Raw genomic sequence first — 25039 nt, forward strand, 5'->3', positions numbered from 1 at the left:
AAAAAAAAAAAAAAAAAAAAAAAAAAAAAAGGAAGCCCTGACTGACATCTATAGCTGCTACTAGAAAAGGTCAACAAACTTACAGAAGTTACCAGAATAGTATGGATTCATTGATTAGTATAATCCCTATGAAATAAAACAAAAGGGCAGGTCAAATTTTAGGTTTCAAACATGACATTGAGGGAGAGAACAGGAAATCCTACATCTGAGGAGCTAGAAGGAAAGCTGGTCCTAAACTATGTGGAGTGCAGAAAAGGACACCTTGCTATCAAGGGGAGTGAAGACAAGTTTTGCTGAGCTGCACTCTACCCATGTTTTCATATCAATCATTGTTCTTTATATTACTTGTTAGAAATGAGTTTTGTGTGGTATGCAATATTTGGCAAAGTTTTTTATATCATATGTAACATCAGGAAACAAAAATAAGAATAAGGTTTCTAAATGAAAAGAAATCACACAGCATTTGAATTGCAAGCTAACAAGAGAATAAAATGATATATTCTTGGAAAATAACACAATTTTCCATTTCTTGCTTTTTAGAGGTAGAACTTCAACTATTAATTTTTGTTAAATAAGGCTTTACTTTCTTGGGGAAAGCAATGTGTACTTTGATTGCTTATTCATAGGTATGCATTTATGGGAAAAGCTGTCACATTACTATATGATACCCAATTAAAAATATAATCACCATAATTGTACCCTTCACAGTCATTAATCATGAATGTGTAATCACCAACATGAATCCAACTGCATTTTTATTGTAAAGTACTCCATACATATGGACACATACCAGAAAAAAGCATTAAGTGAACAAACTATTTATTATGCTCAAAGTCTTCTACAAAATGAAGCTTTTATGCTCATTTGCAGTTTTACTCATGATAACAAACTTGTATCATGAGTAAATCTTAAGTAAACTGAAACTGCCTCCCCAAAATTATAAGTGGTCATAAAGTCTGCGTAATATATTAAGATATTATCTATTATTTATATTTTCTTCTTGGTTTTACTAACACTGGGCTAGTGCTGTTCATTTTTTTTCCCCTTTTCTTTCCCTTTTCCTCTTCCACCTTTCCTTGATATGACTAAATGTAGGCTGCAATAACGTACAGGGTTGGCACTTAAAGACATGACCAGAACTCACGCAAATATAAAGTGTCAAACAAAATCTGGGAAGAGTTTACATACACTAAAAATGATTTGCAGATTGTACTATTTTCTAAAATACATCAACTGGAAAAACTCGTTTTAGACATGCAGGTTTTAATGTAATGTCGGCTGATTTTAAGGATATTATAAACTTTAAAACACAATTCTATTTATTAGAAAAAATATATTTTTTCGTTTTCTAAATAATTTTACCAAGGTTTCCCCAATATTGAGCTCTGTGGTTAAAACAAAAGAAAAAAATGATGACAGTATGTAGTTCCTTAGAAAGACAAGTTATGAAATAATTTCTGAAGAAATATACATCTTATTTATTGGTAATGGGAACACAAAATGGACAGCAACTTTGGAAGACAATTTGTCAGTTTCTTTAAAAACTAAATACACTCTTACCATGTGATCCACAAATTGTGCTCCCTGGTTTTATCCTAAGGAGTTAAAAACATATGTCCACACAAAAACCTGCACACAAGTGTTCACAGTAGCTTTCTTCATAATTGACAAAAGCATAATTGACATCTTGGGAAGCAGCCAAGATGTTCTTCAGTAAGTGAGTAGATCAGACAATGGTGGTACATCAGACAATGGAATATTATTTAACTCTAAAAATAAATAAGCTATCAAGTCACAAAAAAAGCATGAAGGGAATTCAAATATATATATGACCATTTGAGAGAAGCCACGGCCAGGTGTGATGCCTCATGCCTGTAATCCTAGCACTTTGCGAGGCTGAGACGGGTGAATCGGATAAGTCCAGGATTTTGAGACCAGACTAAGAAATATGGCACAACCCTGTCTCTATTAAAAATACAAAAAGTTAGCTGGGCATGGTGGCACATGCTACTCCAGGGGCTATGGTGGGAGGATTGCTTGAGCCTGGGAGGTGGAGAGTCCAGCGAGCCAAGATCATGCCACTGTACTCCTGCCTGAGTGACAGAGTGAGACGAAAGAAAGAAAGAAAGAGAGAGAGAGGGAGGGAGGGAGGGAGCGAAGGAAAGAAAGAGGGAAGAAGGGAGGGAGGGAAGGAAGGAAAGGAAGGAAGGAAGTCATGCAAGAGAAAGAAAGAAAGAAAGAAGGAAGGAAGGAAAGAACAAAACAAAGAAAGCAGAAAAAAGACAGAAGAAAGAGAGAGACAGAGAAAGAGAGATACCAATCGGAAAAAGCTACATACTATATGATTCCAATTATATGACATTCTGAAAAGCCAAAATCATGGAGATAGTAAAAAAAAAAAAAAAATTAGTGGTTACCAGAGATTAGGGGGAAAGGAGGGATAAACAGAAGCAGCACAGGGGATTTTCAGGGCAGTGAAAAAATTATACTCTAAGGGTAGCTATATGCCATTATTCACTTATTCAAACCCAGAGAATGTATAATACCTAGCGTGCAACCTCATGTAAACTATGGAATTTGGGTGATAATGACGTGTCTATGTAGGTTCATCAGTTGTCACAAGTGTACTGCTCTGATGGGGGATGTTGATAATGAAGGGGGCTATGTATGTGTAGGAGCAGGGGATAGGTGAGAAATGTCTGTAGCTTCTGCTCAACTTTTCTGTAAAGCAACAACTGTTCTAAAAAACAAAAATCTATTTTAAAATGAAATATACACCTTATTCATAAAATCCACTGCTTATTTATGACAATGGAATATGAAAAATGGAAAACTGAGTAAGACCAGAAAATTAGTATCTATCTTAGATGACTAGAAGAAATGATACTTTCAAACATAAGTATTTTTAGTATTGGTGATACTGAAAAGCTGGAAGTGGAAAACTTCTTTGCTAGTGTCAATGTAGGTTGCTTACTGGCTGGTCGGTTCGGTTGATCCCAATCAGGAAGAGCAGCTCTGCTACAAAGAGACTGATGCAGAGGTTCTTGTGGATGGTGTTACGGTCACTCTGGAGCCCGCGGAAAAAGCAAAATGTGAAGATGCAAATCAGGAGACAAACAAGGGACAGCAAAATTCCAACCCATGTGATCACATCCAGAAGGAGGTCATGGACTGCATCACTGTGCTGGAAACACAACGAAAAAGCCGTAAGTTGAGTGTATACATAACCAATTACAAGATTTTATAAGAGCCTGGATTCAGAAAGCATAATGGCAATAATCCTCAAAATACCCTTTATACCCACAATGAATAAAGTAACTTAATGATTTGAGTTTTCTCTTCCACAGATAAAGCATTTTGTCTTTTCTGTGAGGTGTAAATCAGTTTGCTATTCAGAGATGCCAATAGTATTTGCTTCTTTCTTAGCTACAAACATTTCAGAATATAAATAGTTAAAGCAGATCGACTGAATTCTGGCCAAAGATTTCAAGGTAAAACATTTTATTTTTTAAATGTTATCACTTCTTTACACTAATTTTCAGATCACATCCACTAGAGAATACAATCTAAAATTTTAAGCTTTACACTTGTGGAAGTTGTATCTCAACTTATTTTTGAATCATCTAAGGGTTTTAAAATTAAAAATGCAATTCCTTTATCCTGTAAATCCTGTATGATAATTTCCAAGGTCATGTCATATAAGTATGTGTTTTCATAAAGATCCCCAGTGAATTCTGATGAATAGCCACACATGTGTACCATTTATTTTGTGGGCAGATCTAAAAGAATGAGGATATTCATTGGATTTATATTCATATTGAATGGCTTAAAGAGATCAGCAAGTTTCATCTTTGAGAGGTTTTGTGTGAATAGAGCCTGTTATACATTGACAGAAAATAAATATTCAGAATTGCTATACTAAACAGTGGCATATAGCAGGCGACAGAGCTAAGAAACAAGAAAAAGTTCATGAAAACTTCTGTACTGAAACATATGTTTTGGTTCTGTTAAAATAGTCCAGTAAGCTTGAGGTCTGCCATGTTCCTTGTTTGTCAATTACTTCATTTATGTCCTTGTTCTAAGATTCAGAACTCTTATTTCCACCCTATGGTATTTTGTCCCTACCCTAGAAAAAGCTTCTGTGAAACTTTAGAATTTATAGAGGACCAACAAATAAGCATATAAACATGTTGAAGCAAAGTTGACAAATTGTCTATGACTGTCAATTCTCTTCCTTCAAGGTTTTTGGAAGAGCCCTAAGTGCCTAACTTCTATCAGTAGCAGAATGGATAAATTAATGGAAAAAAGGTTAATTTGTACAATGATATTTTAAAGAGTTGTAAATCAATATACTGTATTTACAGTCACAAACATGGATAATACACAAAAATCTAATATTCATTTTTAAAAAGCAAGCATCAAAAGGATCTACACAAAATGACATCATTTTTGTAAAATTTTAAAAGATGAAATCAATGGCAACGATATTTTCTGAATATATGCAAAATTGGTAAAAGTAAAAATATGTACATGGAAAAATTTTGAGTTGACAACAAAGAATTGTCTTTCTAATTGATACCTTTCTCAACTATATAGATCATACAAACTGACTTTTGTTTTAGGATAGAAGTTGCCACATTTAGTTGGCTTCAGAGTAAGCCCAATTTTCACGTATATAAATATTCAGATTTTCCAAACACTGCCATGTTCTCACTTATAATCAGGAACTAAACACTGAGTAGTCTCGGATATAAATGTGGCCACAATAGAAGCTAGGCACTGCCAAAGGTGGAAGGGAGGGAAGGAGGGGGGTAATGGTAGAAAAACTACTTGGCACTATGCTCACTCAGTACCTGGGTGATGGGATCATTCATATCCCAAACCTCAGCATCACACAATACATCTATGTGTCAAACCTGCACACGTACCCCATGAATCTAAAATAAAAGTTGAAAAAAAAAGAATTTTAAAGGTAGACATTTGAAAACCATATATCCAGGTTTTCTTCTTCTTCTTCTTCTTCTTCTTTTTTTTTTTAACTTTATCCTTTCAAAGATTTTTCTGGATGTGGAAATTCTTAGAAGTGAGCCACCATGCTGTAATCTGAATCATAACACTCCTCATACTGCCAGATATGACTTCACAGTTGTTATTTGATGAAGACCTCCACTAGAACACTGTCGATGAAACAGTTTTGAAATATTCCTGCATAACTATTGATATATTTCTCAGAAGGAGCTCAAGTCATGAAAGAAAACCACATGAAATTTTGCTTTCACTGCTTTGTTCTCTGGGGGATACTACCAAAGCAGTGTTAGGTTTGCGACAGCTTAAATTACTTGAGTGTTTGAGAGTGAAGAGTGGTTAGTGCTACCTGATTCCCTGAAAAAAGGGCTATTTGCTCTCTTCTTTGACTCAAAGGAAAGATGCTGTGATTGAGTAGCAAGCACCAACGTTTAGCACAGTAGTCTTTCATAATGGAAAAGTGGCAGGTATAACACCATCTCAAACGTATCCAAAAGACCTATAGCATCCTTTAAAAAAAAATAAAAGAACAAAACAAGAAAAAAAGAAAAGAAATCAAAGAACTCCCACTTTTATCTGGGTAGGTGCATTGTTAGAAATATATTTATTTTACTCAGTCCCAAGTAGGCTCTTCAAAAACCCCATGCAGAGTTAATAAGAGAAGAATATCAGGTCTTGAAGTGTCAGTGGCAAAAATTTGCAACTGTCAAACACAGAACAAAAAAGTCTAGTAAATAAGTCACCTTTTAGGTATGACTGTTCAGCCAGGAAAATATTAACACCATCACCTGTATGTCAAAGATACTGGGATGGCAGCACTCATCAGATACAACTCAATAGTTGAATTTTAGCAGTAACTTGAAAGGGAAAGAACAACGATGAATGAGTCCATTTTCACACTGCTGATAAAGACATACCCAAGACTTGGTAATTTATAAAGGAAAGAGGTTTAACGGACTCACGGTTCCACTTGGAGGCTTCACAACCATGGCAGAAGGCAAAGGGGAAGCAAGACATGTCTTACGTAGCAGCAGAGCAAGAGAGAGTTTGTCCAGGGGAACTCCCATTTATAAAACCATCAGATTTCATGAGACTTATTCACTACCATGAGAACAGTATGGGGGAACCGCCTCATTATTCAATTATATCCACCTGCCTTCACCCTTGACACGTGGGGATTATTGTAATTAAAGGTGATATTTGGATTGGGAGGCAGTCAAACCATATCAAGTAGACATTAAATATAAAAAAAACAGATGTAAATATGAGAGCCTTGTTTGTAATTAATAGTCTGCCATAAGAGAACTTTTAGAAGGGAGTCCATGGATAGAAAAAAACAAACTTCTTTCAAGAGGATGGCCAATTCAATTAAACTCCAAAGTATAGTTGTACCAATGTGATAATGGAACAAGGATTCCTATTTCTGAGATTGCATGTTTATGAATGCTATATAACTCAATCACCTATAACACAAACAATATACCATTAGGTACCTTGAGAGCAGGAGTTATAACAATTTTATTAATATTACATCCTAGCACCTAGGACTGTGCTTGACATTAAAAACAAAGCCTTAAAAATATTTGGTTTTGAATGATTATAATCCCACTTCTATTAGACTAAATGCCTTAGAGTTGAACCCTCTCATGCCAGTACAGCTTTAGCACCCATTTAATCTCCACTTGGATATTTATTAAGGTATCAAATATTATACGTCCAAAACAGCTCCTGATCTTATCCTATTCTGCCCTCCTGCCTCCAATCTGCTCTTCCTTCTGTTTTCCTCATTTTAGCAAATAGCAACTTCATTCTTGAAAATGTTCTGGCCAAAATCTCAGGAGTTATATTGATGCCTCTATTTTTTTCACACACTACGTTTAATCCATCAGGAAGTCTTATAGGTCTTTACCCTCTAAGTTTTATCTCCACCGCACCAACTTGGTTGGAGCCATCTGATTGTTTTTGAAGAGCCTCTTAACCGATCTCCCTACTTTGGTCCTAATCCCATTTCTCTATATTTAGCAAAGCAAAGAGATTCTTTTTAAATATAAGTCACAGGACATCACTCCTCTAATCAAAGCCTCCAATGGCTCCTACTCAATGAACATAAAACTGAGTCTCTACGAAAGCCTTACATAGCCCTAAGACCTGCACCCCTGTAATATCATTTCCTATTCTTCCCTTCCTTCAGTTCATTCCACCTCCACTGGCCTTCTTTGAATGGGTCGGGGGTATTTCAGCCCGAAGGTCTTTGCATCTGAAGTTCCTTTGGCCTGGAATACTCTTCCAAAAGGTATCTGCATGGCTTACTTGCCACCCTCCTTTTGTTATTTATTCAAATGTCACCTTTTCACAGAGGGTTTTCTCTGAGTCATTCTATCTAAAATTACAGGCACCTTTTCCATATTATGACTGTCTCGATTGCTTTTCTTGCATTATTTTCTCCTTATTCCTTATCACTTACCTGAACTGTATATTTTAATAATTTTTCCACTTATTTTCTGTGCCCCCCCACAACTAAAGGAAAGCTCTAAGAGAATAAGTTGTTTCATCTCTTCTGATCACCAATCCTCCAGCTCCTGAAGAAATATATAGGATAGAGTAGCTGCACAATTAATGTGTTGATTGAATAAATAACCTTTCTTTAATCATCTCTCTCTCCTACAATGGATTTTGATTCAAACTCCAAGCTGTATCATGCTGCCCACAAAACAGTCCTTAGGACTCTTCCTCTTAAAATGTTGAGTAAAATATTTTTAAAAAATTAGAGCTAGAAAATAAGAAGGTTGTTACATCATAATACCTTATGATATCCTGTAATGCCAAAGTGTCAAACAATTATAAAAATGAAGACAAAAGTACAGATGTAAATAAGAGTACTCTGGAGTAATTCTTGGAGCCTAAAGCCTTGAGTTGAATCTCGTCACTTCAACTTAGTCATTGTTACTTTTAACAAAGTACTGAATCTCTTTGAGTATGAGTAACCTTATCCACATAGCAGTAAAATAGGTGAGGCTTCAGGATATTGTGATAAGTAATTCCCATAATATATGTGAAAGTAATAAAGCAAGTATTTCTTTCTTTTTTTTAACTGAATATATTCTGAATTTTTCATTTTCAATATAAATTTAAATTTAAATAATAAAAAGCCTATATGAATGATATAGGGAGGATCCAAAAAATAATAATAATAAATGTTGATGTTATTTTAACTAAGAACACTAAAAATTATTCTAATCAAGTATGAATTATCTAATTTCACTTTATAACATTTTCAGCTTAGTTATTATTAAATATTTGTTGTACTTATAAATTAAGCCTATAAAAATTCCTATAGTGGCCAGGAGTTGTGGCTCATTTCTATAGTCTCAGAACTTTGGGAGGCCGAGATGGGCAGATTGCTTTGAGTCTAGGAATTTGAGACTAGCCTGGGCAATATGGTGAAACCCCGTCTCTGCAAGAAATACCAAAATTGGTTGAATGGGGTGGTGGGCACCTGTAGTCACAGCTACTCAGGAGGCTGAGGTGAGAGGATGACTTGAGCCCAGGAGGTGGAGGTTGCAGTGGGCCAATACCATGCCACTGCATGCCAGCCTGGGTGACAGACCCAGATCCTGTCTGGGAGAAAACAAGCAAAAGTGCCCAAAGCATCCAAGGAAAGTAGATGCAGAAAGCAGGTTTTAACTTTTCAATCTGAATTACATCTTGAGTACTGGACAATTGCACTTATGACTTCTAAATGATAAAACAAGAAAAACACTATTGCATCTGTATACTTTTCCTTAAGTTAGAACAAAAAGACAAATACAATAGCAAACAAAGAATGACAGTAAAACATTTTTCAAGTTCTGTACCACAGATGAGTGTAATTTTTGCAAGTAACTCTTGGAAAACTCATTAAAAAATAACAATAAACAAAAATATCAAAGACTTCAAGGAAATTAGCTTCTTAAGGGAAGATAAGGAGATGTGAGAAAAAAATCAGAGAGAATGATAGAATTATTCCTCAGAAGATAGTTTCAGAAAATTCAATGAATCTATCATCTCTAGAAATTTTTATAAAAACAGGATTGTTTTTCAGGCTTTCTATGAAGTTTCTATTCATATTTGAAAGGTCAAATACTTTGTAAAACCTACATGAAGCTTCTGATTTTCCCTTTATTTTTGTCTTATCCAATATGCTTTCTCTTTGTCACTGAGCACATACCTCGAAAGGGGAGTAATGGGAGAAATGGATGGCTTACACAATGACTGTCGCTTGTGAGAGTGACTCTGTTTATGTAAAACCCTCAAATATATCGTGAGGTACATTTAATGATAGATACTAAGGCCAAATTTCTGGAACAGGGAAATGTGACTTTTGCTTCATGCTTAAAAAATAGTAATAATCTGCGTACACTAAGACTTTATGTGAAAATGTTCATATTTCTAACTTTATTGTCAAAAAAGCAAGTCAGCAAATGAGATACAGAGATAGATCTTAAAATAGTTTTCGTTTTTAACTATGTAAGTGTTTCCAGATGGTATACAAACTATACAAATTAATTGTGAATGCTTCTAGATAGGTTTTTTTCTTTTAAAAAAAAATTTAGAGAGTTGCATTTTTCAGACTGCTTGGACAATCACCCTGTAAAAATTATCAACTGCTTGCCAATAATTATCAAGAACCCATTTTACTGTTTGCATAATAATGCATGATTTTAATGTTGAACTGGTTTTGGTAAAGCACAGTGATATGAGTTTTAAATTGCCTCTTCAACATATCATGTTCTGAAATATTTGTAATATAGCTGAGTTTCTTTTTTTAATGAAAATGTATGAGTCTTCACTTTACTACTAATATATCCAAGAGTATAAAACACTGATTTGAATCATAAATTAAACTGAAGCCAGCAGGATTCCAAAAAGCCTATTTTCTGATAAATGTGGCATGAACTCTCTGAAAAAAAAGTTCCTGGCATTGATCTAACTCTTGAAAACCAGGTCATGAGACACAGAGGTCACCTCACAAGCTCTTGGGAAATTAAAGGGCTTAATGATCTAAAGAAATCAAGATTTCCTTTGAAGAACATATCATAGTTGGGTAACTCAGAAAGAAGGACAATATGATTATATTTCTTACTTCTTTGTAGGGCAAATTAGCTCAAACAACATACCAACAACATTTAAGTTTGCATCAAATTGAAAAATCAATCTAAATATTTTCATGCTTTAATTGGTAAAAGCGAAACGCTAGCAAGTGTGTGCTCTTAAGAGCATACGCATTAAAATACAATTGTCCTTTGGATTCAATGGAACTTATTTAGCAAAATCTCCAGCTTCAGAAGCACAGTTATTATTCTTAGCACACTCTAAGTTATTGGTGATCTTCTTGCTATGAATTTAAAAAAAAATACATTTGATGTAACAGATTTGCAACTACCATAACAAATGAAAGAAACCAGCAGGAATTTTTAAAGGAAATGGAATGACCAATCAATAGAAAGAAAACAATTTAAGAGTCTCTGGGATGAGTTTGAAGGTAGGAAAGGAAACTAGGCAGATAGGAAATTTTATCCTTAGTATTCCTAAGTTAAATACAATGATTAATAATGATAGCAGTAACAACTAACATAATTTTCAAAATGTCTTATTCTATTTGAACAGCTTATTTATTTTTGTAAGGTATTCATTTTAATTCTATAAAACACCGTGATGTGACACTATTATTATTTCCAACTTACAGATGAAGAAACTAAAGGAAAGAGTACACATAATTTATCTACAATCATTCAACTAGTATGCAGTAGAGATAGAATTAATGATAGGGCAACTAACTACCCACAATCACTCAACTAGTATGCAGTTGACAGAATTAATGATGGGGCAACCCACTACCCAGGTTTGCTCAGTACTGTCTTAGTTTTAGCAGTAAATTTTTTCTTTCTGGGAAACCCTTCTCCAGGACATAAAAAGCCTCAGATTTCAGAGATGGAAGCAGAAGGTTGAAAGAAATCTACAAAATCCACAGGACCATCCAGAAAATGGAAGCTGAAAGCTACAGTATTTTTAGTGTTGAATGGATGAAGCATCAATTATTCATCTTTCTTAATGGCTTTTGCAAGTTTTCTCCTGACTACTGACATTGGTAATCAAGATTTGTGATGTCAATACCAATTCAACCACTGTTGCATTACTCTAGATGATGTGACTTGAGTATTTAACCCACAAGCTTTGTGATCCTGAGCTCCTCTTTGATTTTGCCTGTGAATTAACTGTAGTGATTTGTATCAAGATTGTGCTACTTTTTTATATTGTAAATATTGTGACCACAAAGGAGAGTACTGTACAATAAACAGAAATAAATACAAATAAATTTGAGACTAAGCAGAAGGTATTATGAATATACCTGTGGTGCCTAGATCTCACAAGTACAGTGTAGGATGGGACAGTCAATTTTCTGTAAGTCAATCAAAACCATTTTTTTTGTCTCCTCCCACCCCATCCCTCCCAAAAAATCAATGCTCTTTTGAAAATGGCAGTTGTTGGTCTGGTGTGATGGCTCACATCTGTAATCCTAGCACTTTGGGAGACCGAGGTGGCAGATCACCTGAGGTCAGGAGACCAAGACCATCCTGACCAACATGATGAAACCCTGTCTCTACTAAAAATACAAAAACCAGCTGGGCGTTGTAATGTGTGCCTATAGTCCCAGCTCCTTGGGAGGCTGAGGCAGGAGAATCACTTGAACCCAGAAGGCAGAGGTTGCAGTGAGCTGAGATCATGCCACTGCACTCCAGCCTGGTGACAGAGTGAGATTTTGTCTCAAAAAAGAAAAAGAAAGAAAGAAAGAAAATGGCAGTTGTTGAATTAGCTTGAGTATACAATAATAAACATGCATTATCATTTTGTTCTCTTGATTGCTCAACACATCTGAGTTAATCTGTCTCTGATTCAAAAGTTGCAACTGAAATATCCTGAGGGTAAACAAAAGAGGAAATTTTGATGACCAATATGTTGACCCCTTAGAGTGGAGAGCTGATTCTGTCTGATCTTATTAAAGAACATGGTTCTATAATATATCAAATTATACGCTGAATCATGCCAGCAAAACCATGTTCTCTCTAGCTCTTGGGTATTTTGAATTCCAAAATGGAGTTTCAAGTCATCTTCTTGATTTCTGTGAAGATTTTAATGAAACTTGAGATGACATAAAAGATGTAACATCTTGTCCAAATTTAAAGTAGACTCTACTTATCTATCTGCATATCTGACAGACGGTGCAAATGTAAATGTCGGAAAATTCCATTCAGCCTATAAATGTCTTATAAGAGAAAATGAACAGTTCTTACCTATTAAATGTCCTGTATATCTTTATACAATATTAATAAAAAGATATGTGGTTTGCTGAGCTATGATATTGTGATTTTATAATGAAATTGTTTGGTCACTTTTCAGTTGCCTCAAAATGTGCAGAAGCACTTAATGAGCTTTTTGACTTTCTAGAAGTGGAAGGAGATATGTGCTTTGAGATATATGCTGACAAGATGCCTATCATTGTGGCTGGCCATAAAAAATGTTAAAATACTGGCCTTCTGTAAAATCATATTTTCAAAGTGTGAAGGAAAAAGAATGTCTCTCTTTGATTTTTAAATACATGATAGATGAGAACAAAGAAAAAGATTACTAAGAGACAGAAATGTAAATGATGTTTCTCTAAAACTGTTTAATGATCTCTAAAGAAGATGTAAGAAACCTAGAAAAGACGAACTGACTCTGGCTGAGTTATTTGAAGCTCTGTGTAGTTCAGGACAAAAAGCTATAGAGTGAAAAAAGAACTCATTTTTGAGAGTTAAGACTGTTTTCAAAAAATGTCACCAGAAAAGGGCAGTCAAGTTAAACAGGAATTTCTCATTTACTAAAGCTGTAACTTGTTTAGAATCTGCTCTGGTTTGAAGTTCTTAAGTTGGAAAGTAACCCCCCAATGCAACAGTGTTGAGAGGTAAGAACTTTACAGGGTGATTAGGTCATGAGAGCTTGGCCCTAATGAATGGATTACTATTGTTGTCTAGGGAGTGGACAATTTTGGCCCTCTATTTCTCTCATGCCCTCTTTACCATCCTTGTTTTCTTACCCTCTGCCTTCTGCCAGAATTACCCTTGACAGATCCTGTTGGCATGCTCTTGGACTTCCTAGCCCCCAGAACTGTAAGAAATAAATCTCTGTTCTTTAGAAAGTAACCAGTCTGCGGTATTTGGTGATAGCAACACAAGTAGACTAAAACAGCATCCAACCTCAATTTCATAAGGTAAAACTATGTGTTTTACAACTATTAATCCTGATAGTGTTTTAATTTATGTTGACATCTAATGTACTTATAAGTGTTTTAAAATGATGGGCATTTTGGACATGGACAACATATATGACGAGTTCATAGATGCAGAGGACTTGATTAACAGATAGCTGGTCTTTCAAAACACGCATGTAGATACAAAGTGGATGGGTGTTTTTCAGAGCTGGGAACGAATGCCTACACATCTAAAAAGCTGTTTAGTAAAGCTATGTGGTAAAATAGAAAGTATTCTATGCTCAAACCTTTTTTTGAGAGGATATTGGCTTGATGTCATCACATTGGACTGACACAAGAAATCAATGTAATGTGGGCTTAATGAGGGCAGAACTGAGGGTCAAAGTAAATTTTACTTTTGACTGTATTCATTTTTACCCCTATTAAAAAGAAGGGAAAGTCAAATATAAACATGCCATCGTTATTTTATTTAATAAGGGTAATATTTGTTTAATTACTACATTGTATCTACCTTTTAAAAAATTCTATTTACTTAAAAATACATAATAATATAGCCTAAACATTTAAATATCCAGTGAAGACTTAAAAAGACAGAAACATCAGAAGACAGAAACATCATAAAAATATTATCACATTTTTTCACACTATTGGCCCTACTATTAACTACTATTAAAGTACTATTACTTTTCATTGTTAAATAGTAATAATATATATGTGAATAATTATTTATTGTGTACTAAGCATATTTTGGTCTGGCTATATTTTTGGCCTATTTCCCAGTTGGCTACCTAAAAACTTGGTCACTGTAACTGGTAGCTAAGTACCTATGTTTTTAGCAACTTCATTAACAGTGGCAGGGTCCACAAATGCTTGCCTGTATTCCTTCTGTGACCAATTATAGGTGGTTCCAAATATACAGTGGTTTGACTAATGATTTTCTCACTTTACAATAGGTAAATGAGGACATAACCTCATCGCAGAGTGAGGGGCATCTGTATACTAACCCCCATAGAACAGGATAGAGCTAGGCTTTCATGGTCAAAAATGTGTTGATTTTCCTTTTAATACAACGATTAAACCCAGAGGTCTTGTTAAAACAAAGTTTTCTGGGCACATTTCTAGCTCCAAATTTTCTTATTCTCTGATAAAACGGGTAACTCCTCCTGTTTGTTTTCATTCACACACACACACACACACACACACACCCCTTTTGAAAGTACTTCTTAAAAGGGATGGGTGATGTGGAAAGGGGTAGAGCAGCTGAAGGGTGAGGAAAAGTCATCATGGAAATACCAGACATGAGTTACCGGATATATTTATTTTTGTCACTTTATCATTCTCATAGAGTCGTTACCTCTGGCATCCATGAAAAGATAAATTCATCACAGTGAGAAAGAAATTTTTGAATTACACATGAACAGACTTAGAATTAAAGGAGAAAGTAATTTTTAGATCTAGATTATAAAAACCATATAATAGACACTGCATGAAGCAAGAAATATTCCATACAATTTTGGTAGATTCATTCTAAGAATATTTATTGGGTACCTATTATGTGCCAGGTAACAAACAAAACAGAATATAAGTATAAATATAAATATGTACATGTGCACATACACATACCCATGTCACATTTATTCCCTTTTCATTTGGTTTTCTTAGCTACAGCAATTTCAGAAAAAAAAAAATTTATTAGGCTCTCTTTTTTATATTCTCCTGAATAAATGTATTGCGTTTTAAGCAGAATACGGGTCTTTCAGATATTCTAGAGACAATTATCCCACAGGCTTAGTGACAATAATGTGAGATAATATTTAAATGCAAAAAATAATTAACATCTTGAAATTTCCATGAATTGGATTTTTAAATTAGCAAGTAACTAACTACAGGAGATCTATAAATTGCAGGCTGCGAGCGGTGGCTCATGCCTGTAATCCCAATACTTTAGGAGGCCAAGGAAAGTAGATCACTTTAGGTCAGGAGTTCGAGACCAGCCTGGCCAACATGGTGAAACCCTGTCTTTATTAAAAATACAAAACAATTAGCTGGGCATGGTGGCACAGGCCTGTAATCCCAACTATTCAGGAGGCTGAGGCATGAGAATTGCTTAAACCCCGGAGGTGAAGGTTGTAGTGAACTGAGATCGTGCCACTGCACTCCAAACTGGGTGACAGAGCGAAGCTCTGCCTTAAAAACAAACAAAAAAATTGTAATATTTACATTGTGGTGATAAACAGAGTAAATTGGCAATTCCTTAAATAGTACATATCAAGATAGGCAAAATGGTTTAGTTTAGCCGTATTTTTGTTCAAATGCTTTTAAAATCTTGTTTATATGATTTGTCATTATTGTCTATCTTGGAAGGCTATATAAATAACTGTTCTGGAAACCTAGCCTAATTCCATTAGAGTCTAATAGTTTTCTAACTTTATCACTTTATTTACTAGAGACAGCAGAATGAAGTAGTCCAGAAAAACACCAGCTACAGTGGCTTATGCCTATAATCCTAGCATTTTGGGAGTCCAAGGTGGACAGAATGCTTGAGCCTAGGAGTTCAAGACCAGCCTGGGCAACATGACAAAACCCCATCTTTACAAAAAATATAAAAATTAGCGGAGTGTGGTGGTGGATACCTGTAGTCCCAGCTACTTGGGAGGCTGAGGTGGGAGGATCACCCAAGCCTCGGTCAAGGCTGCGGTCATCCGTGATTGTGCCACTGCACTCCAGCCTGAGTGAGAGAATGAAATCCTGCCCAAAAAAATAATAGGCCAGGAAAATAGAAAAACAATTACAGAACTGTTGCCATGTTAAAGTAAATTTTTCAGATCTGGAACAAATATAGTTAATAAACACCTTAACTAGTTCTTACCAAGAACAGTATATAAAATTGAAAATATTTTTAGGTTATTAGGAAGGAAAGGTTTCTATGTTTATTTATTCTGCTAGGTTAATTGATTATGCTTTCTTAAGCATAAATAAATTGGATGATTAGAATCATTATATTTAAATTTTTTAAAAATAATAATTTCTTCAGTTGAGCAATGCTAACATCATTTCACTAATGAGGAAGAAAACAAATCAATCAAAAAGATTATTATATTTTTAGTACTGATTTATGATTGTGCTTAAAACTAAATTTAGTGATGCTGATATTGTAGGAATTCCCAATGTTTATACAACCAACATTTTGAAGAGCTGGGAAGTTTTATGTAGTTATAACTTGATATAAAGCTATTATTTGACAATTTCATTATGAAAAAAAAAAAAAGTCTGTCACTTCTAAATCCAAGGCAAAGCACTGGCCTAAACATCTCTCTTTCAGCAAAAGCTTACCTGATTAGATGTAGATAAAATTGTTACCTTTTTATTAGAAACTTAATTATGTGTTTGTGCCTTGAGAGTTAACTACACCCAGGATGAAGAGCTTTAAAGGCTTTGAGAATAAACAGTGAATTAATAAGTCATATTTCCAGAAAACTTTATAATTATCAATATGATTCTCATAGATTTGTTATTCAATCCCTAAAATAATTGACAGAATGTTAGAAATCTGTATTCATCATATTTGACCAATTAACAATGGGAATAGGAAGTTCAGATGATTTGCCTAAGAATAAGAAGCAATTACTTAAAAAACTGGAATCAGAAACCTAAGCCTCCTAATTTTTAATTCTTATTCCTACTTTCCTGAATTATAAACTTGGAAAATAAAGAATTGTGATGACAATAACTTTTCTGATGCTATGGATTAAATGAGATAATCTATGTAGACATTAAAGGAATGCTGTTCGTCCTTATTATTAAAGATCTTGAGACATTCTGGGCCCTTCTGAGAGCTGAAGTCTTCAGCCAGTATCCACATTTTAGAATCTCTTATGTACTTGATCACCTTTCTCATACAAAATGTTTCCCACTAGAATTGGAGATGGACCTCTAGCTGCTATTTGTAGCCAAGCTTATTTGCTGAAGATGAAACAGAACCTTAATATTTTAAGTGTGAGGATCCAAACTGTGTATGGGAGGGTCACAGGATTCTTTTTGCTCAAAAGTTCTTATTGTTCACTATTCACAATAGCAAATACGTGGAATCAACTTAGATGCCCATTAACGGTGGACCAGAAAAAGAAAATGTGGTACATATATACTACAAAATACTATGCAGCCATAAAAATAATAAAATCATGTCCTTTGCAGCAACATGGATGGCACTGGAGGCCACTATTCTAAGAGACTTAGTGCAGGAAGAGAAAACCAAACACTGCATACTTTCTCTTATAAGTGGGAGTTAAACATTGAGTACATATAAATACAAAGAAGAGAACAATGGACAACAGTGCCTTCTTGAGGGTGCAAGGTGGGAGGGGTGATGAGGACTGAATAACAACCTATCAGGTACTCTGTTGATTTCCTGGGTGACAAAACTATCTGTACACTAAAACCCCGTGACATGCAATTTCCGCATGGAACAAAACTGCACATGTAACCCCGAACCTAAAAGTTGGAAAGAAAAGAAAAATAGTCATAGTAAAAGAAAAAAAAATCTGCCATAATCCAGAAAAAAAATCAAAAGAAGCATGTTATTAAATCATATAAAATTTATTGAAAAAATAAATATTGCAAAACCCAAAAAATACAGCCTTATATCATGCTATCCTAATTGTTTCTCATTTTGCTTAAACAAAATGTCCTAAGAAGTAACGTCACTTCCTCTAGGGTGTCTTCCCTGAATCTTCAAAGTCCAGTTAAAGCTCTTTTCCAGGTCGGGTGCAATGGTTCATGCCTGTAATCTCAGCACTGGGAGGCCGAGGTGGGCAGATCACCTAGAGTGGGGTGTTCAAGACCAGCCTGGTCAATATGGTGAAACCTCTTCTCTACTAAAAATACAAAATTAGCCGGGCATGTTGGCACATGCCTGTAATCCCAGCTACTTGGGAGGCTGAGGCAGAAGAATCACTGGAACTTGGGAGGTGGAGGTTGTAGTGAGCCAAGATTGTGCCATTGTACTCCAGCCTGAGCAACAGGAGCGAAACTCCATCTCAAAAAAAAAAATAAAATAAAAGCTCTTTTCCATGTGTTTCTACAGCATGCTCTATAGTTGTGAGAAGTATAACACCTTTCTCACAAGATGCTGGTTCTGCTGATCAGTTGTCTATATTATGAAATAAACTGTAAGCTTTGGTTGTCACAAAGATGGTATTCAACTATTTGGGGAACAATAAAGGATGGATTGAGCACATCATAAATTTAAAAAAATCAAGATTAATAGAACAAAGTTCTATTAATATGTTCCCATGGATTCCTCTTAATTACAAAAAGTTCAGTGTTTCTGTGCAATGTATTAACCAAGTGATCCAATTTAGTAATACAAATGACTACATTGATAGTAGCTAGACCTCTTAATGCAACAGGAAAGATATAGCATCTACTACATGATGTTCTTGACAAAAATGTTTTACCCAAATCTAATCATGAGGGAAACAAATCGGAAAGGTTGTGACTGTGGAACATTCTACAGGTCAACTGACCTGGACGTTATAAAATGTCATTCTCATGAAAGACAAAAACAGGCAAAAAGACTTTAAAGAAGATAATGTATGATCCTTAGTCAGTCCTTCTTGAAAAAATAATGGCTATATTGGGACAACTGGGAAAATCTGTTTGTGGATTATATAGTAGATGACAGTATTGTATCAGGTTAAATTTCTTGTTTGTGTTAAGAATAACATTCTAAAAATATAATTGTTGAAATTTTAGGAGTTAAGTAACATAATATCAGTAAATTTATTTTTCATTTTTCTTTTCTTTCTTTTTTTTTTTATTTTTATTTTTATTTTTATTTTTTGCCATGGAGCCTTGCTTGCTCTGTTGCCCAGGCTGGAGTGCAGTTGTGCGATCTCGGCTCACTGCACTTCTGCCTTCCAGGTTCAAGCGATTCTCCTGTCCCAGCCTCTTGAAAAACTGTGACTACAGGCTCATACACCATACCTGACTAACTTTTTTTGTATTTTAATGGAAATGGGTTTCACTGTGTTGCCCAGGCTAAGCAATTTACTTAAAAAAAAAGTCAAATAATACAGCAAAATATACATACACACACAACATATACAGAAAGCCAATTGTGTCAAATGTTTAAATATGAATTCGGAAAAAGAAAAGGAGGTATATGAATATTTATTGTATCATTCTTTCAACTTTTTAATAAAAGTTCTGTAAAAGATTGGAGGAAAAAAAATAAAATGATTTCAATGGTTTGTTTTTCTTCAAATCCATACTCTTAGCTGCTCTCTTTTTACAAATAAGTTTAGACATATATTTTTCATTCATGAATTTAAGAAGATACACCACAAGTTGGTGTCAATTCTCCTCCTCAAATAGAAAGAGTATCTTTCTCAATATCTCTAGGTAGGTTCTTTGTTCCTTTTTTCCTTCCTGTCCGTCACAGAGATAAGTAGTGGGGAAAATCCACACAACTTTTACTCTTCTTCCTCAAATAATTTTTCCTATTCACAACAACTCATCAGAAATGAAACAAAAGGGGCTTTAGGTAATTGGTGGTCCACTGTAGATGGGAGAAAGTGGTAGGGAAGGCAGCTTTCTTTTCCTGTTTTATAACAGGAAATGCACAAAAGAGAATTAGCGTTCAGGTTGATGTTCTAGGAGCCATGATGGTAGGAAGAAAATTCCCTTATTATACTCATTCCTATTTGAAATGCCGTTTCTCTGCCCATTATATGCAAGGAAAATGTGGTTCTAAAAGGTTAATTTTTTGATAAAGTTAACATTCAAGATAATGTAATAAAATCTTAAATTTTTGAAACCAATTTCTTTTCAAGAAATTTTCTATATTTGGATGTACTCAACATGTAAATTATACAGTTTTCCCTTAAATAAATACATTATTTAAAGTACTATTTATACTAAAGTATTAGTTATGATTTTTAATATCCCCCTCCACCTAAATCCCACCATAATACAGATAGCAAAATACAAAATGAATGTAAGAGCTGGGAATAGGATTGTGCAATCTTTAGCAACATAAACTCAATATTTTGTTTTCTAATAATAAAACTAATTTTTAAACTTTTAAAGTAACTTTTTGGGCTTTAAAAAGTAAAAACATTCTTTTTGAAAAACAAGTACTTTCAACTGTAGAGGCTTACAGTATAAAACTGCCTAGTGTTTTCTTCTAGCCTAGAAAAAGTTTAGCCATAAAATATTCAACACACAGAATATCCATGGTATGGAATTAAAATGTTCCAAACTGTGACTGTTTTGAATCAATTCTACATTTAGAAGGAAATACAATGGCTTTAAACAACAAATCAAGGCCTATAGTAGGAATGGGGTGACGTTGGGATGGGGTGATAAGATAATACTAAGCTTTTCAAAAAAAAATACAATCATCAATCTAAAGAAAGTGAAGTCTTTTAAAGATAATAAAAATCAATGTCAAGTTAAATTGACAGGAGAGAGTAGGAAGGTGTATTTTATTATCTCCAAAGAATTAAAATTTAACTAGAGGAAAGAGCTAGTAGTATAAATTATAAGATCATTTTCTGAGGCTTTTCTTACAGTGCTTTACAAAACCACAGTAGAAATGTTAATTTAATTACTTTGAAACTTATGCTCTTGTAAATTAAAATATTACCTCCACAAAGGGGGCTGCAAAAGAGAATTACTATTAAGAGACAAACCGACATTTGAATTTAGTTTTTTAACGTTCTTCTAAACAACAGACAAATCTGCAACTGATTCTCAATAATGGAAGCTTTTAAAATATCAAAAATACTATATCTCAAAATTTAGATATAAAATTATATTACCTAAGTTTTGTAATGGTTACTTTTGTGTCTAAAAGAGAGGACAATCAAATGTTTCATTAGACAGTAGAATCAGGGGGAATTCAGTAGTTAACCAGCTGTGTTGCCACCTTTGGGTTCATGGTAACAATTCAGAAAAGTTGCAAGTAGATGAGACAGGCTCTTCTCACCTTTGGATGTTTGCATAATTGGGAATTCAGAGATAACCCTGTTATGGTTTGGCTCTGTATCCCCACCCAAATCTCATCTTGAACTGGAATCCCCATATGTGGAGGGAGGGACCATGTGGGAGCTGACTGGATCATGGAGTTAATTTCCCCATGCTGTTCTTGTGATAGTGAGACAACAGTAGTTTAAAAGTGGCAGTTTTCTCTGCTCTCTCTCATTCTCTCTCTCTCTCTTTTTCTTTCTCTCTCTCACTCTCTCTCTCGCCACCTTGTGAAGAAAGTGCCTGCTTCCCCTTCATCTTCTGCCATGATTGTAAATTTCCTGAGGCCTCCCCAGCCATGTGGAACCGTGAGTCAATTAAATCTCTTTCCTACGTAAATTACCCAGTCTCAGTTATTCTTTATAGCAGTGTGAAAATGAACTAATACAACCCCTCACAGCAGTTGGTGCTCGGGTTTCTAATGAAAGAAAGAAAGAAAGAAAGAAACGAACAAACAAAAAAAACCCTTACAACATCAGCATTATTTAACTTACAACCAATTAGAAACAAGAATGAAGGCACAGCAAAACAAGACATTTCTTGGATATGTCAGAGGTCTTGTACCATCTAACATGGTTTTTAATGAATTCTGTCCACTTGGTCAAAAATATTGTTTTATATACCATACAAGGCACTGGGGTTGTAAACAAGAAGAAAAGACATTCCCCAGCAGGAGGAACTCACAGTCTAGAGAAGACAAATACATTTCAAGAGATGATTACAATATAAAATGATGAGAGGTATACAAAGTATTTTAGAAACACATGCAAGTTAACTTTTACTGAATACTGATTGTGTGACAAGCACAGCTCCAAATCTTTAAATTTGCACAACTGCAGCAATTTCTGAACATGCAAATTAGAAAATAGTAAGACTTGTGAAACATTTGAAAAAATAGTTTTTTTACTAGAAAGCAAGAAGCAGATTGTGTTTAATTGGCAGAATGCATGTATGAATGAAAGAAAACAAATGAAATTAAAAGATGCCATAGGATAATGTTACATTTGGCTCACTAAAAGCTTCAACATTTTCAAATTGTAATTAGCTATATTTTTTATAAATTTAAATATTTCAGAAGTAATAAAAACAAAACTTTAATTAGTTTTTCTTGCATCAATATTAATGTCCTTGTACAAAAAAAATAATAATAATTAATTCAGTTTTTCCTAAAGGCTTTGTCAATTATAAATCGTAAACTAATATGTAAATATAACACCCAGTCTGGGCAAAAAGAGCAAAACTCTGTCTCGTAAATAAATACATAAATAAATGTAACCAGGAGAGAAAAAAAGCATCTTTAAATTAATGAGTAATCATCTTTTATATCAGGAGATTACTTATAATTTGCCTATGCTTATTTATGGACTACGAAATGGCCTTGCAACTACTCTTTTCTGTAAAAGTTCTCACATAGCCAATTCTAATAATTGAGAGGTATAAAATGACAAGCATTCTTTTATGCCAACAATAGACAAGATGAGAGCAAAATCATGAATGGATTCCCATTCACAATAACTACAAAGAGAATAAAATACCTAGGAATACAACTAACAGGGGATATGAAGGACCTCTTCAAGGAAAACTAGAAACCACTGCTTAAGGAAGTAAGAGAGGACATAAAGAAATGGAAAAACATTCCATCCTCATGGATAGAACAAATCAATATTGTGAAAATAACCACACTGCCCAAAGTAATTTATAGATTCAATACTATTCTCATCAAACTACCGTTGACATTCTTCACAGAATTAGGAAAAAAACTACTTTAAATTTCATACAAAATCAAAGAAGACCTTGTATAACCAAGACAATCTCAAGCAAAATGAATGAAGGCATCTGCTGTAGGCATCATGCTACCTAACTTCAAACTATACTAAAAGGCTACAGTAACCAAAACAGCACTGTAGTAGTACCAAAACAGACATATAGACCAATGGAACAGAACAGAGACCTCAGAAATAACACTACACATCTACACCCATCTGATCTTTGACAAACCTGACAAAAACAAGCAATGGGGAAAGGATCTCCTATTCAATAAATGGTGCTGGGAAAATTGGCTAGCCACATGCAGAAAACTGAAACTGAACCCCTTCCTTACACCTTATACAAGAATTAACTCAAGATGGATTAAAGATTTAAACATAAGACGTAAAACCATATGAACGCTAGAGGCAAACCTAAGCAACACCATTAGGACATAAGAGCATGGGCAAAGACTTCATGATGAAAACACCAAAAGCAATTGCAACAAAAGCCACAATTGACAAATGGGATCTAAATAAGCCACAGAGCTTCTGCACAGCAAAAGAAACTATCATCAGAGTGAACAGGCAACCTACAGAATAGGAGAAAATTTTTGCAATCTACCCATCTGACAAGGGTCTAATATCCTGAATTTACAAGGAACTTAAACAAATTTACAAGAAAAATACAAACAACCTCATCCAAAAGTGGGTAAAGGATAGGAAAAGACATTTCTCCAAAGAAGACATTTACACAGCCAAAAAACATAGGAAAAATAAAAATCCAACATTGCTGATCATTAGAGAAATGCAAATTATAACTACAATGAGATACCATCTCATACCAGTCAGAATGGACAATTATTAAAAATTCAAGAAACAATAGAGAGGCTGGCAAGGCTGTGGAGCAATAGAAATGCTTTTACTTTATTGGTGGGAATGTAAATTAGTTCAACCATTGTGGAAGATAGTATGGCAATTCCTCAAGGATCTAGAACCAGAAATACTATTTGACCCAGCAATCTCATTACTGGGTATATATCCAAAGGATTATAAATCATTCTACTGTAAAGATACATGCACATGTATGTTTATTGAAGAACAATTTACAATAGTGAAGTCATGGTACCAATCCAATTGCCCATCAATGATAGACTGAATAAAGAAAATATGGTACATATATACTATGAAATACTATGCAGCCATAAAAAGGAATGAGATCATGTCCTTTGCAAGGACATGGATAAAGTTGGAATCTATCATCCTCTGAAAACTAACACAGAAACAGAAAACCAAACATTGCACGTTCTCGCTCATAAGTGGGAGCTGAGCAATGAGAACACATGGACACAGGGAGGGGAACAACACACACCAGGGTCTGTTACAGGACTGGGGTGAGAGGAGGGAACTTATACTACAGATCAATAGGTATAGCAAACCACCACAGCACACATATACCTATGTAACAAATCTGCACGTTCTACATATGTATCCTGGAACTTAAAGTAAAATAAATAATAATAATAATTGAGAGGTATTTATTGAAATGATTTTCCTCCAGCAGAAATTTACCACTAATTAGTTCAAGTGCAGTATTTTTTGTACTTACTGTGTCATGTACTTTAAAAAACTCATTTCAAAGTGTATTTGATCTTTGATATGGGATAGCTACAATGAATAAAAGTGTATGTATCTTAATAAATTTAGAAAGCATTCATTATTATGTAGTTTAATCTGCTTAAGTTATTATGTTCTAAAGTTTGAAGAACATACCTGAGGTACAGGTAATTAGTAAATCCAATTTAAAGTATATTTACAATGCTTTTACTACTGTCTAGCTTGAAAGTAAAGGAGGCCAGGCGCGGTGGCTCAAGCCTATAATCCCAGCACTTTGGGAGGCCGAGGCGGGTGGATCACGAGGTCAAGAGATTGAGACCATCCTGGTCAACATGGT

At 34.6% G+C, this 25039-nt stretch overlaps 1 protein-coding gene across 29 annotated transcripts in view; it reads right to left on the reverse strand.

Moving 5' to 3' along the window:
• ADGRL3 (adhesion G protein-coupled receptor L3) overlaps positions 1-25039 on the reverse strand; it is a 559234-nt gene that overhangs the window by 89016 nt on the left and 445179 nt on the right. For all 29 annotated transcript variants that reach the window (XM_017541414.2, XM_017541407.2, XM_017541408.2 and 26 more), the window contains one exon: positions 2975-3184. In XM_017541414.2, coding sequence (XP_017396903.1) covers positions 2975-3184 — 210 coding nt within the window. The remainder of the gene's footprint in view (positions 1-2974; positions 3185-25039) is intronic.

The sequence above is a fragment of the Cebus imitator genome, unplaced genomic scaffold, assembly GCF_001604975.1.
Source record: "Cebus imitator isolate Cc_AM_T3 unplaced genomic scaffold, Cebus_imitator-1.0 Scaffold133, whole genome shotgun sequence".
NCBI classification, from domain to species: Eukaryota; Metazoa; Chordata; class Mammalia; order Primates; family Cebidae; genus Cebus; species Cebus imitator.